Source organism: Eptatretus burgeri, chromosome 10 (genome assembly GCF_056783735.1).
Source record: "Eptatretus burgeri isolate ZD-2024b chromosome 10, Ebu_testis_v1, whole genome shotgun sequence".
NCBI lineage: Eukaryota > Metazoa > Chordata > Myxini > Myxiniformes > Myxinidae > Eptatretus > Eptatretus burgeri.
Window position 1 is genome coordinate 87,814,676 of NC_140970.1, and position 18,336 is coordinate 87,833,011.

At 46.1% G+C, this 18,336-nt stretch overlaps 1 protein-coding gene across 5 annotated transcripts in view; it reads right to left on the minus strand.

Moving 5' to 3' along the window:
* LOC147019036 (TAR DNA-binding protein 43-like) overlaps positions 1-18,336 on the minus strand; it is a 34,578-nt gene that overhangs the window by 12,203 nt on the left and 4,039 nt on the right. For 3 of the 5 annotated variants that reach the window (XR_015062621.1, XM_085899213.1, XM_085899211.1), the window contains exon 2: positions 17,365-17,555. Coding sequence is in view for 4 of the 5 variants with exons in the window: in XM_085899213.1 (XP_085755339.1) it covers positions 17,365-17,555 (191 nt within the window). In the remaining variant the exon portion in view is untranslated. The remainder of the gene's footprint in view (positions 1-17,364; positions 17,556-18,336) is intronic. The other 2 variants (XM_085899214.1, XM_085899212.1) reach the window with 1 other exon arrangement.

Genomic DNA, 18,336 nt, shown 5'->3' on the forward strand with positions numbered 1-18,336 from the left:
ATCCACTCCTCCCAATACAGCCTGAGAGCTCACCTCAATTCTTAGGGTCTCCCTTTTCCACATGTGTGGATCAATCTTTCAGCTTCTCCCTTCAGTCATTCATGGGAACTGTTCCTTCTTACACATCATGTCTACTTTGAATTTTTCTACTCTTCACCATGTTCTTATCTGCTTGCCCAGTACTTCAGGCTATCAGTATGTAAAGCTCTGGGCATTCTATTCAACCCCTTTTATGGGTCAACACTCTAGAATCTAGATAAATGCATTAAAATAAAAAATGTATATAAATTCCCAAAAGCCCATTATGGTGGAAATGCTACAAAATATAAAGCAAAAACATGGCCAAAACAGCAAATTATACAAATACTATATAGCAGTAAAATAGCAACTTCAATAAGATCGGTCCGAACAGAATTTCGTCCAAAAGCTTTGACAAGTCTCAACAATGCATAAAAATACAAGGGCATGTCAACGATGTGAATTTTACTTCCACAAATTGTGCAGAAACAATAAAATTGTATTATGTGCAATATTTCAGGTGCAAGTGCAAGTGCAAGTCATTTGACAACTAGTTCGTTTGAACCCGACTCCTCCACACGTGGCACCAAGCGCACCATTTATGGAGCAGCGAGGAATCATCAGGTTTTTGCGAAGTACGCTCCGTCGTCATCGATATACCGGTATTTAAAAAAAAAACAATAAAAAACTAGAACTGCCACTTTATAACTGCTGGCAGTGATGACCGGGTACCCAGTCCGTCCGCCTTTGACACAACTGATACAACATGAGACTTAAATCATAGTCGCAATTTTCGCATTGGAAGGATAAGCGGTGCCAGAGAAAACATAATTTAATGGTGATACAAACACAGGCATGCTTCGAGACGGCGCGGAACAGGTGAGTTACGAACCGGGCAGCACAAAGCGTTCAATTTCCTTATTACTGGCGAACAGATTCAAATAATTAAATAATTCTGGCTGCCAAACCGTGTGACCGATCAGGTTGAAATTTTAAACTCTTGTTTCGCATGTCGGCTAAATTACAAATGTGAAGTTTCGTATATATAGAAGCAGCGGTTCCAGAGTAAACATTAATTAATATTTATCCTTCAATCCAAGATGGCGGCCAAACCATGTGACTTGTGACGTCATAATTTTCACCACACGTGCAAACACGATGGGAGACGATAAGTGCAAATTTTCGCTTCGCAAGGTTAAGCAGTTCCAGAGAAAACATTATTTAATATTTTTCTTAAAACCAATTTTCTTAGGTCAGGTCAGGTTCGATCTGTGACCTGCGACAGGTACCATGTAAACCTGTACTAACCTGTTCCATGGTCGGGTTGTCGGCGACTAAACCGTCTCCCCCACCAGGTTTTCTGGTGAGGAGGGTGTTTGGATATGGACACCCAGCAGGATTAAAAACAAAACCTGTCAAAGGGCGGAGGAGCTCCTTGTGAGCCAACGGCCATCCATATCTAGTGCCCAACAGTGTCTGCGGACGTCCTCCTGCAAAGTTGGGTCACTTCTTATTAGGAGGTTGGTGGCAGGATTTGCACTCCGGCCACCGTAAAACCCTTCATTCCACAAAACGCAAAAACGCAAAAAAATCTGAAAACCCACTCCGTGGGAGTACCTCCTGTGCAGCTTCCCTTCGCAGGGCAGCTCACCGGATGACGGGATTGGGGCAAAGCCTTCGGGACCCCCAATCTTTGATAGGAGGGAAACCACGGGGTAACATCCCTGGGTCAGATTGCGGGAGAGTGTGTCGGAGTGGTGCTGAGGTGTCGTCCACCAGATGGCGGTCTCCTTGGGTTAACCTGAGGCGGTCCCTTCGGGTGGGTGCCTGGAATGTCCTATCCCTAAGAGAGGATGATCACCTGTCTCTGTTATCATCTGAGCTCAAGCGTTTGGACATCGGGATTGCAGCTCTCTCTGAGGTTCGGAGACCGGATTGCGGCGAGATAATGGTGGGTGGTTACACCTACTATTGGTCTGGTCGCTCTGATGGTTACCATACCCAAGGAGTTGCTGTAGCTGTGTCCAATAAGCTGACCCCAATGATAATTGAGGTAACACCGGTCAACGAGCGTATTATGAGATTAAGGATTCGTCACTCCTTAGGTGTCATTTCCCTGGTCTCTGTTTATGCTCCGACTGAGGCGAGTTATCTCACCGTGAAGGATGCATTCTACGCCACACTCGAGTCTGTGGTTGATCAGTGCCCCAGACGAGATACACTTCTAGTCTTGGGGGATTTCAATGCATCGACTGGAACTGATAGGGACGGTTATGAGGTGTGTATTGGTCCCCATGGGTCAGGAACTATGAACCAGAATGGCACTAAGTTCCTTGACTTTGCAAGAAGTCATGGACTTAGGGTGGCTGGTTCATGGTTTCAGCGCCCACAAGCTCATCGCTGGACTTGGTATTCCAACGCTGGCGGTGTGGCAAAGGAGATTGACCATGTCCTCATTGACGGTCGTTGGAGGATGATCCAGAACTGCAGGGTCTACCGGAGTGCTCAGTTCCTCAATACTGACCACAGGCTTGTTGTAGCAACTCTAAAGCTGCACCTTAAATCCTGGAGAATGGTACCATCCCAGCCGAGGCTGGATGTTGCCAAGTTCAGGGATGAGAGAGTAGCTGAGGAGTTTGCAAACAGGCTGAGTGGACACTTGGGGGGTCTGGGTGCTTTGGGGGGTCCTGAAGAGTTGTGGAGCACCTTCAAGACCACCGTCCTTGATGTTGCCGGTGGATATCTTGGAACTCACCGGAGGGCGAAGAAGAATTTTGTGTCTCAAGGGACACTGGATACCATTGACCAGAGTCGCAGAGCCAGGCTGAATGGCAGAGCTGAGCTGTTCAGGGAGCTGAGGCGTAAAACTGTACGTGCACTGAGGATGGACAAGGAGGCCCATGTGCGAGGAATCTGTGAGGGGGTAGAGCATCACCTGTGGACAGGTGATTCTCGTCCCGCTTACAGGGGAATTCGCGCATTACGTTCATCCAAGCCCATCCCTCAGAGCACTACAGCTCGAGCAGAGAGTGGTAGGCTCTTGACAGAGGAGTCTGAAGTGAAGACCCGCTGGGCCGGTTACTTTGAGCGGTTGTACCAGGCTGATCCCCCAACTGTCGAGTTGGACGTCAAGGGTGTTACAATCCCTGTTGCTGACCCTCGAATCAACTGTGGTCCACCTACGCTTGTGGAAACACGGGCTGCGGTGAACCAGTTGAAACGGGGCAAAGCTCCAGGGATCTGTGGCATCCAAGCTGTTCTCAAGGCTGGTGGAAATGCTGCACTCGTGTCGTTGCATGCAGTTTTGTGCTCTGCCTGGAACACAGGCATCATCCAAACTGACTGGAAGAGGGGCCTTGTTGTCCCTCTCTGGAAAGGGAAGGGTGATCGCCAAGACTGCAACAACTACCGAGGGGTGACGCTGCTCTCAGTGCCGGGCAAGGTCTTTGCTCGGATAATTCTCGATAGGGTTCGCCACCATCTGCTTGAGCACCAGCGTCCAGAGCAGTCAGGCTTTACACCAAAGAGGTCAACGATTGACCGTATCCTTGCACTTCGTGTCCTCACCGAACGCAGACGAGAGTTTCGGCAGGGGCTGCTTGCAGCCTATGTTGATCTCTGTAAAGCGTTCGATTCAGTGAATCGGGATGTCCTCTGGAGGATTCTTGGTCTTCGTGGGGTGCCACCAAAACTGATCGATCTGATGTCTGAACTCTACTCTGGTACTGAGAGTGCTGTGAAGTGTGGTGGTACCATCTCTGACTTATTTCCAGTTGTTACTGGAGTTCGTCAGGGATGTGTAATTGCCCCCACACTTTTCAGCACTTGTATGGACTGGATTCTAGGGAGGATGTCGGAGAGATCAAGTTGCGGTGCGTCATTTGGGAATGTCAAGATCTCGGACCTTGACTTTGCAGATGATGCAGTCATCTTTGCGGAGACTTTAGACATCCTCTTGGGGGCCCTCGAGGTGCAGAATGAGGAGTCGGAGCCGTTGGGATTACGGGTTTCTTGGGTCAAAACTAAGATCCAGGCTTTCGGTGACATCTTGGATGCTGCTGTCCTGTCTGTGTCTGTTTGTGGTGAGGATGTTGAGGTCGTGGAGAGATTCACTTACCTTGGCAGTGATATTCATGTCTCTGCTGGCTGCGAGTCAGAGGTCAATAGACGTCTGGGTCAGGCCTGGGGAGTCATGGATTCACTGGATCATGGGGTGTGGCGCTGCCGGTACCTGTGCGGGAGGACGAAAGTCCGAGTATTCAGGTCCTTGGTACTTCCAGTCTTGCTCTATGGGTGAGAGACTTGGACTCTGACCAAGGATCTGAGACGGAGACTTAATTCCTTTGGTACCAGGTCTCTTCGGAGAATCCTTGGCTATCGCTGGTCGGATTTTGTGTCCAACGAGCGGTTGCTGAGAGAGACTCGGATGAGATTTGTTACCTGCATAGTCCGTGAGCGTCAGTTGCGGCTGTATGGACATGTGGCTCGTTTTCCTGACTCTGATCCTGCTCACCAGATTCTCTCAGCGAGGGAGTCTCATGAGTGGAGGAGGCCAGTGGGTCGACCACGTGCCTCATGGTTGCAACAGGTTGACCATCATCTCAAGGAGATGGGGATGGGCCTGGCATCTGCCTGGGGGATGGCCAGACAGAGGCCCCTGGAGTACCGGCGGAAAGTGGACGCAGCGACATGCTGTTCTGGCACATGCTCCCATACCTGACCTGACCTTAAAACCAACATGGCTTCCAAACCCTGGGCCCGATCCCGTTGAAATTTCAAACCCTCATTCCGCATGACTGTTCCACCATAAAGGTGATGTTTCACATTTATTGATGCAGTAGTTCCAGAGTAAACATTAATTAATATTTTTCCTTCAATCCACTATGGCTGCCAAACGTTGTGTCGTACCTCAAAAGGGGGTGAGAACTTTTTATTCGTCATGGAGATTCGGTCATAATGGTGGAGTTTCGCCTGGATCTCTTCAGTCGTTTCAGAGAAAAAGACGTTTAAAGATATTATTTTTCAATCCAAGATGGCTGACGAACCATGTGACCTATGACATCACAAATTTATATTCTGCTTCCAACTGTGTATTGGAACACGTTTGTGAAGTTTCGTGTTAATCGGTAAAGGTGCATTTTTCTATCCAAGATGGCCGCCAAACCATGTGACATCATAATTTTTACCAAGCGTGCACACACGATGGTAGATGATAATTGCAAACTTTCGATTCGTTAGGTTAAGCGGTACCAGAGAAAACATTATTTAATATTTTTCTTTAATCCAACATGGCGGCCAAACCGTGTGACATCAATTCGAAATTAACAAACTTATATCGCCTACCTGTCCCGAATATAGTTCTGAAATCTCCCCTTCATTGGACCAGCGCTTCTGGAGAAGATGTTTGAAGGTTTTAGGGTTTTTTCAAGATGGCTGCCAAACCATGTGACCGATCAAGAAAAAATTAACAACCTTGAGAAAGGACGTCATGGGGAATATATGTGTGAAGTTTCGTCTTAATCTGTCTTGCCCTTCTGGAGAAGAAGATTTTTAAAATTTATTCATTTTCAATCCAAGATGGCTGCCAAACCTTGTGACCTATGATATCATACATTTAAATTCTGCTTTCCATCATCGAACCGAACAAGTGTGTTAAGTTTCATGTAAATCAGATAAGGTCTATTTTTCTATCCAAGATGGCCACCAAACCATGTGACTTCTGAGGTAAAAAAATTTTTTTACCATGTATGCAGACTTGAGGGAGGAAGGCACTTGCAAATTTTCGCTTCGATGGCTTATGAAATTCCGGAGAAAACATTATTTAATATTTTTCTTAAATCCAACATGGCGGCCAAACCATGTGACCTATCACTTTGAAATTAACAAACTTGCATTGCATACATGTCACGAATATAGTTCTGAAATCTCGCCTTCATTGGACCAGCGCTTCTGGAGAAGAAGATGTTTGAAGGTTTTAGGGTTTTTTCAAGATGGCCGCCAAACCATGTGACGTATCAACAACAAATTAACAAACTTGAAAGAGGACCTCAGGGGGAATGTACATGTAAAGTTTCGCCTTCATCTGTCCAGCCCTTCTGGAGAAGAAGATTTTTTTTTAAAAACACTAAAAAACAAGATGGCGGCCGAATTACGTCACCGATGACGTCAAAATATTTTTTTTCTACGATGAATTTATGTGCAGATGATGCTCAAGAAATTTCAAATTTTTGCCATGTGCCGTTCTACTTGACGAATTTTTACTGGGATACCTCTTCACTGATGACGTCACGAAAAATCACACGTATTCCCGAGAGGGAGCTTGTTAAAATGTATCAAGCGAAATTTTTTTACCCTAGAAGGTTTCAGAGATACAGAGGTCCAAAGTTTATCTGTTTTTTCAAGATGGCGCCCGTATCACGTGACCTATGACGTCACAATTATCAATTATGTATGCTATCAAAAAATATACATATTTGGTGAAAATTGTGTCGATTGGTCTTACCATTTCTGAGAAAATGGCATTTAAAGCGAAAAAAATTTGGAAATTTTGCAAATTTACGGCAGAAGAAAAATAATAATAATGCGTAATAATAAACAGAAGAAAAACAATAGGGTACCCTGTACTCACAGGGTACCCTAATAATAATGCGTAATAATAAACAGAAGAAAAACAATAGGGTACCCTGTACTCACAGGGTACCCTAATAATAAATAAACAGAAGAAAAACAATAGGGTACCCTGTACTCACAGGGTACCCTAATAAATACATTTCTACACAGGTTACAAAAATACATAATGGTCCAACAGTCCAGTATGTATTCGTGTTCATAATACAGTACTGTATTATTCACCACCAAGCTGAAGGTCTATCGTGCAGTGGTACTCACCACTCTTCTCTATGCCAGTGAGACATGGACTCTCTCCAGCAGACACACCAAACTCAACCACTTTGACCTGAGCTGCTTACGCAGATGCAACACATCTTTCCCATTTACCCACGAGACAGATGGAAAAGGTGAACTGAACAAATACTAATGAGATAACCGTCTCAGGATCACTATATGTTGGGTGTCATTGCCTCGGAGAAGAGCCGGTTTTATAGAAGCGCAACTATCATTCTGGGATGACTATCGCGATCTATAACCAACGTGGATCGCCGCGTCAGTAACACTGAACAACAAAAATTTTTTACTGGAGATGTGTAAAGTGATTTAGACTAATTTCGGTACGCTGATTTCAAAATTCATAACCGTTTTGCTGTATCACGTCAGGATTTTCAGTAACAGAAATATTCCCATTGCCTAGAAGTCAGGATTTCAATGAAATTTACAAAAATTCATTTATTCATTTATTTCATCATGAATGCTTCAAAATTATAGAAATTACAGAAAAACTCCACTAGAATGTAATTAAAAATGCTTTAGGCATTTGGCTTTGCGTTTGTGCTGCTCTGTGTCAGTTTCACGATGCAGGAACCAGCAGAAATCGCCCATCATGTTCGGGTTGTGCCGCCCTTGGTAACGCGTCTCCATGAGTGAAATCTCTTGGTGGAATCGCTCGCCGTGCTCGTCCGAGACTGCTCCCAAGTTGTCAGGGAAGAAGTTCAGGTGCTGGTGTAGGAAATGGATTTTCAGGGACATCCTGGAGCCAAGTTTCCTGAAGGACTCCAGCAGCTGCTGCACTATTTCTTCATAGTTGTCCGCGCACTCGTTCCCCAAGAAGTTGTGCGTCACAGCTTTGAAGCTCCTCCACGCTGCCAGCTCTTTGGGGTTTAGAGTTGTCGGAAAAGTTTCGTCCTTCATAATCTGTCGGATTTGCGGTCCAACAAAGACACCAGCCTTGATCTTGGCCTCCGACAAGGTGTTGCCAAACTTTTCCTTGAGGTATAAAAACCCACGCCCATTCAGATCCATTGCCCGTACAAAACTTTTCATCAAGCCGAGCTTTATGTGGAGTGGTGGAAGGAAAACCTTGGCTGGGTCGACAAGGGCGACATGCTTCACGTTGTGTCGACCAGGTACATGCTCTTTTCGCTCTTCCCAATCTTTCTTCGTCCAGTGATTCTTGTCGTCTCTGCTATCCCAGAGACAAAGGAAGCACATGTATTTCGTGTAGCCTGACTGCAGCCCTAACAACAGCGCCACCACTTTCAAGTCTCCGCAGATGTGCCAGTTGAAGTCATTGTACTTGATGGAATCAAGCAGCTGCCACATAGTCTCATAGGTCTCTGTCATGCCGAACGCGTGAGCCAGTGGGACTGATGGTTTCTCGTTGCCATTGTGGAGCAAAACAGCCTTCAAGCTGTTCTTCCCCGAGTCGATGAAGAGGCGCCAGTCTGCAGGATCGTGATCACACCCAAGTTCTTTCAACAGACCGTTGATGTCACTGCAGAATGTCATCGTGTCTTCCATCTCAAAGAACTCAGCCATGTCTCTGTGACGTGCTCTGAACAAGGATATCTTGGTGTTAGGTTCAAGTAGATTCCACTGCTGCAGCCTTGATCCAAGCAGCTCTGCCTTCGCCTTTGACAGCGAGAGATCTCTTACAAGATCATTTAAGTCTCCCTGGTTCAGAAGGTGTGATTCTTGAGTGTCGGGTTCAAAAGGTTCATCACCATCCTCTTCACCACTGCTTACAGCTATGTTCTGATGAGCTGGAGGTGTTGGAACGGGGTTCTCGTCATCATGAGGCACAGGTTTACGAGCAGAGACGCAGTCAGCGTACTTGATGTGACCTTTATTCTTCTTGTTGAAGCCGGCGATGCTTGTGCAGCAGAAATAACAATCATCATGATGATTCTGCGGCTCACGCCATATCATGGGCACCGCAAATGGCATGCTCGCGCGCTTGCCCACCAACCACTGAGTCAAGGTTGTGTGACAGCTTGTGCAGCAGATATGTGGTGCCCAGCTCTGTTCTTGGTCCCCCACCTTACACCCGAAGTAGTGAAAGTAGGCGGCCTTCATTTTCACTGCTGTAGATATACTTCGCTGTTGATCTTTTTTGGTATACCGACCACAGACATAACAGAAGTTGTCAGGATGATTGGTACAGGAACACCTACTCATCTTTATTTGAAAGAAAGAAATATAACACAAGTTAACAACAATTGTACGAAATAGACATGTTAAAGACATATGTAAATTTCATTGAAATCCTGACTTCTAGGCAATGGGAATATTTCTGTTCCTGAAAATCCTGACGTGATACAGCAAAACGGTTATGATTTTTGAAATCAGCGTACCCAAATTAGTCTTAGTCTTAATCACTTTACACATCTCCAGTAAAAAAAAAATTTTTGAAATTTGTTGTTCAGTGTAATTGGCACAAGCTTTCAAAAGCACAACCGATTCATATAAAACGAAAAGGGCACTCACCTCCGCCACACAATGCCTGATCCACGAGAACATACAAGGCCCAATACAGTTTTGAAATATCATGCTATGTATCGTTTTTGGCCCTATCTTTCAATGGTGAAGAATCACTTTAAAAATGAAATCCTCGTATCCGGATCTTCACCAAAATCGAATCAATTTGTCCTTGTCACACACCCAACATGTACACCAAGTTTCATACTAATCCGTCCACAACTTTTTGAGATATGCTGCACACACACAGAGACAGAGACAGAGACAAAGATGAAAACATAACCTCCACCTTCGGTGGCAGAAGTAAAAACCAACTCACAATTGCTTTGAAAACAGCCACAATGGCAAAGAAAAACACGATTGCTTCTACGGTGCTTGGGTGCTGAGGTTTAAAAGTTAAAACCTACTGTACCTACTTCCTGGTAAGTCTTGACGTCATATGTTCCACTGTTGTAGGTGTAACCAAGTGCATCGACGCTCTAAATTATGTACAGTATTTAAAGATTGCAAACACCTTTTGATAACATCCTGGCGACCAATGTCCACTTCGTAACATATTGTGCAGACAACTCCTGAAAATGTCACAAGGTTTGACACCTTCATGAAGCACAAACCTGAGGACTCTTCACTGCTCCCCAAAAGTGCACTCACATAGTGGGGCAATGATCTTCACAACACAATGAATAGCATGTGCAGGGAAGTCAGTCAGGTTCTAAGTGGTGAACAAATAATTTGCACTTGCTCCTGCAATATCATATCACCATTAGTGACAGCAAAATTCACTATATTTATTAACTTGCCCAATACTTCTGCACACATAGATTAACAAGGTTTTGGAATTTATAACCGTTGCCAATAAAAGGAGCCGCACATGTTTCTGTCCATCCAAGTTGCACCCATTGGTTGACCAGTTAGCCAGTCTCCACTCAATTTCTATACTACAGCCACCATGTTGGTGCTTCCTGTTATGTGAAGTCAAAGACATCTTTAGAGCTATCATATTCACAATCACCATGCCCTCCTTACAAGTTTTCCCTTCAGTGTAAAATGACAAAAATCAACAGTTAAAAGGATTTTAAGCCTGTGGAGATAGGATCAGCGATTGAGGCAGTGGTCTGTTGTCTATACACCACCCAAATAACAAAGTGGTATCCTTTGAAGCAGGGCTTTTACCACGTTACGCAGGACCTTTCTATACTATAAAGGTGCTATGCATGCAGCCATGTGTCACACTGTATTTTAAAGGGATCCTGCTGTTATAGAGTAATAAAAATGGGACCAGGTGCGAAAGGGTACCCTGTCTGAAAGGTGGGTGATGTGCTAGTCTCCTTTAAATGTACAATCCCTCTGTGGTGAATTGAGGTGAATTGAGGGACATGACGCGGGATCACATGTTGTGCGTCTCGCGTATAAGGGGAGGTCTCCGCGGCACGGAGTGATTGTCCCCGGGGCATTGCCATTTACATCGGCTGTTCACTTGATGCTCGTTGACTGAAGGTGTTCATTGACTGGTGAGAATGGAGATTATATCGAACTCCGTGCTTACGCGGATTTAGTCTGCAATGATTAATCGCACATGTATACGTTACTGCTTATGTACTCCTAGCTGAACCTGTATTCCCCGGTGTGCCCACAGAAGCGGCTCCAATCAAATGGAATAAAGCCTAAACTCTGAAGGTTCTTCTCTCACTCTCATTTCAATTTATTCCATTTGGTTTTCTCGGCTCTCTCAACCAACGATGGACAAGATCTACAAACCAGAGAGGTTCGACGCAGACCCAAACGCGACTGACGCAGAAATGAAATGGTCGCATTTGTTCTGTTCCTTCTCACACTATCTGACCATCATCGAGGAGGGAGCTGACAAATTTGCGGCTCTCGTGAATCATGTCTCGCCCAGCGTGTACAGGCTCTTCTCGGAGTGCGACACTTACGAAGCAGCGATCGACGTGCTGCAAGCGCTCTACGTGAAGCCCAAGAACGAGGTATACATACGACATCTTCTCAACACACGCAAGCAAGCAGCCGGGGAGACAATCGATCAGTTCCTGCAAGCTCTGAATCAGCTGGGAAAAGACGGCAGCTTCCGGGCCGTAAGCGCCAAGGAACACCGAAAGGAAGCCACACGGGAGGCATTCATCCAAGGACTCAGATCAGCCCACATACGGCAACGCTTACTAGAGAAAGCGCAACCCACTCTTGACAAGGTAGTCGATCAGGCACGAGCGATGGATACGGCTCAGCAGCAATCTGAGTCATTTGGGACACCGATGCTGCTAATGAACGCTGCTACGATGGGAACCCAAGGAACCCCACTGGCACAGACACAGCCAGACATAGGGGATGGAGAAACACCCGAGGAGCCGGATACCCAGGCCACATCAAACTCCTCAGCAACTGCTCCGGTTGGTAAATGCTTCTTTTGTGGGTACAAAAGGCACCCTCGTCAAAAATGTCCCGCCAGAGATGCCACATGCATGAATTGCGACAAGAAAGGGCATGTAAATCTACTCTAAGGAGAAATAAACCCACTTCTGCGGCTCTCTACTCGCAAAATAAATTAACTGCAGCCTCCCCGGGGAATCTATCCAAGGCTATCATCAACGTACGAATTAACGGGCATATGGCTGAGGCACTGATTGATACCGGTAGCTCTGAAAGTTTCGTCAACAGCTCGCTAGTGAAGGGCAGGAAATGGATAATCCACCCGACTGACAATACGGTATGCATGGCCGCCACCTCACTACAATCCCGCGTACGAGGGTACTGCAATGTTGAATTGGACGTAAAAGGGTACACGCATCGGGATGTAAGGGTACTGGTGCTTCGTGATTTGTGCGCAGACGTAATTCTGGGTCATAATGTCCTCAAGCAGCACACGAGCGTCGAAATACCCTTTGGAGGAAGCAAGCCTCGTCTAATTTTAAATGCGTTGACCACCGCGGAGGTGACGTCCCCCCAGCTGTTCGCTAACTTGTCGCCGGTCTGCAAACCGATAGCGATTAAATCGCGGCGATATACCACTGCTGACATGAACTTCATCACCTCAGAAACCAAGCGATTACTGGAAGAAGGAATTATAGAACCGAGCGATTCGCCATGGCGCGCACAGGTGTTAGTAACCAGCAGTCAGAACCATAAGAAACGAATGGTTGTCGATTATTCCCAAACGGTCAATCGCTTTACCCAACTCGATGCCTACCCCCTGCCGCGCATAGACGAGATGGTCGAACGCGTGGCCAATTATAAGGTATTCAGCACCATCGACTTGCGAAGCGCCTATCATCAAATTCCCATCCGAGAGGAAGACAAACCTTACACCGCATTCCAGGCAGGGAGGCGCCTCTACCAATTCAGGAGAATACCTTTCGGTGTCACGAATGGGGTAGCTTGCTTCCAACGGGTTATGGACGACATCATCTCAGATGAAAACCTCAAAGACACTTTTGTTTACGTGGATAATGTCACAGTGTGCGGTTGGGATCAGGGGGAACATGATAGGAATCTGGACAGATTCTTGAGCATTGCTAGAAAATATAATCTGACTCTCAACTACGAGAAATGCGTATTCTCGGCAAGGTCAATTGACCTTCTCGGCTACACAATAGCCGACGGCACAATTAAGCCTGATCCTGAACGATTGCGCCCACTTCGTGAGCTACCCCCACCTCAGGACCTGCAGGCAATGCGCCGGGTGATCGGCATGTTCGCTTACTATGCAAGATGGATTTCGCAATACTCCGAGAAAATACATCCCCTAGTGCATTGCAAAAACTTTCCACCAGATGCCGCTGTTGTAAGAGCTTTCCACAACCTCAAGGATGATATCAGTAAGTCCGTGGTTTTATCGATCGATAGCTCGGTGCCCTTTGTGGTGGAAACCGACGCTTCAGATCACGCCATAGCTGCTACACTTAATCAGTCTGGGCGGCCGGTCGTGTTCTTCTCGAGAACTCTCTCTAGAAGCGAGCAGAGACACTCAGCGATAGAGAAGGAAGCGTACGCCATCGTCGAAGCTCTGCGGAAATGGAGACATTATTTACTGGGAAACCACTTCACGCTCGTTACGGACCAACGATCCGTGGCATTCATGTTTGATGGGAAAAATAACGGGAAAATTAAGAATGAAAAAATTATGAGATGGCGGATAGACCTAGCTTGCTACAGTTACGACATTGTTTACCGGCCCGGGAAGGAAAACCCTGCTGCAGATACCTTCTCTCGGGTCTACAGTTCGGCAACAATCAGTCAGGCTTTGCAAGACCTACACGTGTCTCTCTGCCACCCAGGGGTAACCAGAATGGCACATTTCGTGCGCAGACAAAATCTTCCCTATTCTGTTGAAGATATTAAACAAATGAATGCTTCATGCCCTGTTTGTGCTGAACTAAAACCCAGATTCTTTGGCGCGGCATCTGGCAGACTGATCAAGGCCACTTCCCCCTTCGAGAGACTAAACATCGACTTCAAAGGGCCCCTGCCGACCGAGACAGACAACAGATACATATTCACCGTTGTTGATGAATATTCAAGGTTCCCTTTCGCATTTCCGTGCTCGGATATGACCTCGGGCACTGTCGTGAGATGTCTCTCTGACCTCTTCGCTATGTTTGGGAAACCTTCGTACATACATTCAGACAGAGGGCCGTGTTTCATGTCGGCCGGGCTAAAACAATTCCTACTAGAGCTCGGCATAGCAACTAGTCGAACGACGGGTTACAACCCACAGGGAAACGGGCAGGTGGAAAGGTATAATGGAGTTATTTGGAAAGCCGTAACTCTGGCGCTGAAATCGAGAGGACTGGGCCCCGAGCGGTGGGAGGTTACTCTTCCCGACGCTCTGAATTCCATACGCTCTTTGCTCTGCACGTCCACCAATGCAACTCCTCACGAACAAATGTTTACTCACCAGCGACGTTATGTTGACGGTCAAACGGTGCCCAACTGGCTGACCCATCCCGGTACAGTGTTCATGAAACGCCCGGTCCGACAAAGCAAGTATGAACCCCTGGTGGAGGGGGTCGAACTCATTGACACTAATCCAGAGTATGCTCATGTCAGGCTCCCGGATGGCAGGGAGACCACTGTGTCGGTTCGCCATCTGGCTCCCTCAGGTACTCCTCCCGCAGGTACACCACCTTCTGGCACTCCTCCTTCTGACATTCCCCCCCCCAGGAACTCCACCGGGTGACGGGGCTGCCGCGTTCCACCCGAGAGCGATCGAGGAGTCATCCCCGGCACAAGTCGAGGCTCACCAAGAGGATCGGGAGTCTCCCTCAAGTGAAACTGCCATTTACTCCCGGAGAGGTCGACGAATCAGGCCCCCTCGACGACTCAATCTGTAAAGGGGATTATCGGCATTCTCGCTGCTCATGCTCCTATATGCTCATTATATCATATATCGATGCTCATTTCCATGCTCCTACAACTCAAAATAATCACTGCTTGGCATGTATGCTTCTGTAGACCTATTAGTCCGCGTTGCTTGAAATGTATACTCCTATAGTGCTAAAGCAATCATGGTGTGTAAGATTGTCCCCTAGTTGCATTTTAAAGGTGGGGAGAATGTGGTGAATTGAGGTGAATTGAGGGACATGACGCGGGATCACATGTTGTGCGTCTCGCGTATAAGGGGAGGTCTCCGCGGCACGGAGTGATTGTCCCCGGGGCATTGCCATTTACATCGGCTGTTCACTTGATGCTCGTTGACTGAAGGTGCTCATTGACTGGTGAGAATGGAGATTATATCGAACTCCGTGCTTACGCGGATTTAGTCTGCAATGATTAATCGCACATGTATACGTTACTGCTTATGTACTCCTAGCTGAACCTGTATTCCCCGGTGTGCCCACAGAAGCGGCTCCAATCAAATGGAATAAAGCCTAAACTCTGAAGGTTCTTCTCTCGCTCTCATTTCACCCTCATCATAGGCATTAAATTCTTCCTCTCTCAACAATGAAAGGATCAAAGTTCTGCTCAACAACTCTTTCATCCTTTTCTTTCCCACTTCTGTAATCGGTTTTCCTTATAGTGCTTCAAGACGAAAGCTCTCCACAGTCATGTACATCTCATTTTTCCTCCACATGTACTTTGCTCTTGCTAACCCTCCTCCTTTTCAGACTTTGTGTGGTGCGTCCAGATGTGTCCAAGCAATGTTTGTGTCCGGACGGCTTTACTCCGGATGGTTCCGGTAGGTTTCGTCTCCGGGCGGTGTTTATAGTATGACCGGTAGAAAATGGATTTCAGACATTATTTTGTTTCCATCTTCACTGTTATTCCATGCAGAATCATTTTGACGAAACAGTATGAATTGCAATTAATGCCCCACCACACGTCTGTCTTCCCTTCCCCCACCCCTCCTCACTCTTCCACCTCTGTCTCACCACTTTAGTAATCCTATCAGCGATGAGACGAGTGGTATTTGCTAGTGGTGAATATTTGAAAATAATGTGAGCTTCTGTTGATTTCAAATCCTTCGAAAGAGGCAGCAAATTCCACACAGTCCGTTTACACAAATCAAAAGCTTAAAAGGTCCTCCCTTATGTTTGAAAAAATAAAAAAACTCAACAGGGATATTTTTTCTTTACATTCACAATCAAGTCCAGATGAGACAGCAAGCTCATTTTCTCTTCTGATCAACAACCTGGTCGAAAAGGTTACTGGATACAACCTCACAACACTACAGCACCTTGTGAAAAAACCAATCCAAGAGTTTACAGTCAGGGTGAGAATCATACCCAGGCCAGACAAGTTCAGAGGCAAGAGAACAAACGTCTGTAACTTCCAAAACGCACACACACAGGTTCCTCAAACATTGAAACAACTTTTTAACGTTGCAAGAGAAAATGGCCCCTTGGGGGACCGATGGTTCTTTCCCCTCCCAACAGGCGGGGTGAAAATGGGCGATTAGGGGGATGGGGCCACGAGCCCCCTTCCTGAAGTGATACGTTCATGGAGAGCACAAATTAAGTTAATGGCATGGTCCCTATGTTTCACAAAGAGTTTGGTCTGCATTTGGCCATCAGTTTCTGAGAAGATTTTAAAATAAATTACCTGAATTTGAGGTAAAACAGTCATTTTCAGGCTCTTATAAGGGGCAGACCCAGATGGAGAGAACAACCCCATAATACCTTACTGTTCTGATGTATCTTACCAAATTTGGTCCATACAGGCCATGTAATGTTTGTGAGGAAAAGGTTTTAATGGCTATGAGGGATTATGGGAGGGAGGCCAGGGATTTCTTTTCAGAGGAGATACGGCCATTGGGAGCACAACTTAAGGTTATGGCATTGTCACGACGCTGCATGGCCAGTTTGGTCCGATTCCAGTTGTCGGTTTCTGAGAAGATTTTTGAATGAAACACCAATATTTGGGGAACCATTAGTAACTTTTCAAAACCCTTCAAATGGGTGGATCCAAATGGGGACAACCCCACAAGACCTTACTGTCCTGATGGGTTGTACCAAATTTGGTCTGTGTCACTTAAGTAGTTGTGGAGAAGATGCTTCAGTGAAAATGAGGGATTTAGGGAGGAGGAGATACGGCCATGACGCCACAACTTGAGCTTATGGCACGTCCCGATGCCTTGTGGCGAGTTTGGGCTGGATCTGTTTGGCAGTTTCCAAGATGATTTCTAAATAAAATACCAATATTTGGGATTAAAAACTCCACTTCCACCCCCTTTATAGGGGGTGCATTCGGATGCGGAGCACAACTCCACGAGACCTTGTTGTCCTGATGCTCCGACCAAATTTGGTCCAACCATATTGGTCAGGTCGTTTTGAAAAGATGTTCGAGTCAAATGCTAACGTACATATGATGAGACACCTGGACCCACTCTATGAGCCTATTTTGGAGAAACGACCTAAAAATAAAAAGGACGAGTTTCAATATTTACATTTCTCAGCACACGACCCAAAAATAAAGCAATTTCGTTGCGACGTAAAACCACAAAACAAGTTTGGTAAAGAAGCAAACCTGAGAAAGGACAACGGATCCAAAAGCACTGAAATAATCTTTGAGCTCTTCTTCGTTCGTACTAAAGGGCAAGCCGAGCACAACGAGGTCAGATATCCTTGGCTCGGATCGCAGCAGCTTGGCGGCCGTCACGGCATCGGACTCCTCCAGCTTGCGCTTCTCCTGGCTCCGTACATCTGCAATGACAGGCCCTACTCAAAAGGTGTCAGTATGAAGAGGGAATTAAAAATAAACAAATAAATTATTTTTAATCGTGTTATTAAAAAATGGGATGGAAAAAAATTAAAAAAATCATTTAATAAAATAAAGATCTGAGTGGGGTCGTAAAGTGAGCATGATCAGTTTTGATCACAGCAGTTTTTTTTTTTTGTATACCTTGTCGAGGCTCGTGTGAGAGCTAACACACAACGCACAGCAAGGGGGACAACAATGGGCAAGTTTTCCTGTCGTTCACCAAGAATAATAATTGGGCTTCCCGGATTCTTCTTCTTTAAAAAAAAAAAAAGCATTTGGCAAAAATGACGTCACGCTCTAACCTCTTAATTTTAAAATAAAAATCCCAATCAGAGCTCATTTGATGCTCGACAACAAACATCCCCAAGGATTTGTGTGAGAAGTACACTGAAATCGACTTACCCGGTAAGTATCTGGACTGCACGCATTGCTCTCAGCCTTTACCGAGTGACGCAATGAGGCACCGCTAACGTCACGTATAAGATTATTGGTTCACGAGCGCCGGTCAGTGAGCACTATATTCGTTATGTCTGTGTGTCTGTCTGTCCAGAGCATAACTCCGTGGACTTTGATCCGATCTTGATGAAACTTGGTTGTGTGTTCGATATCAATGTGTCGTTGTGTTTTCCTGGATGAGGGCGTAGCTACACCCATTGTGGGCAGAGCCACGCCCAAAAGATAGCCATTTTTAGGGGGTAGGCAGATTAAAAATCTATCTTCCCCTAGGTAATTGACTGA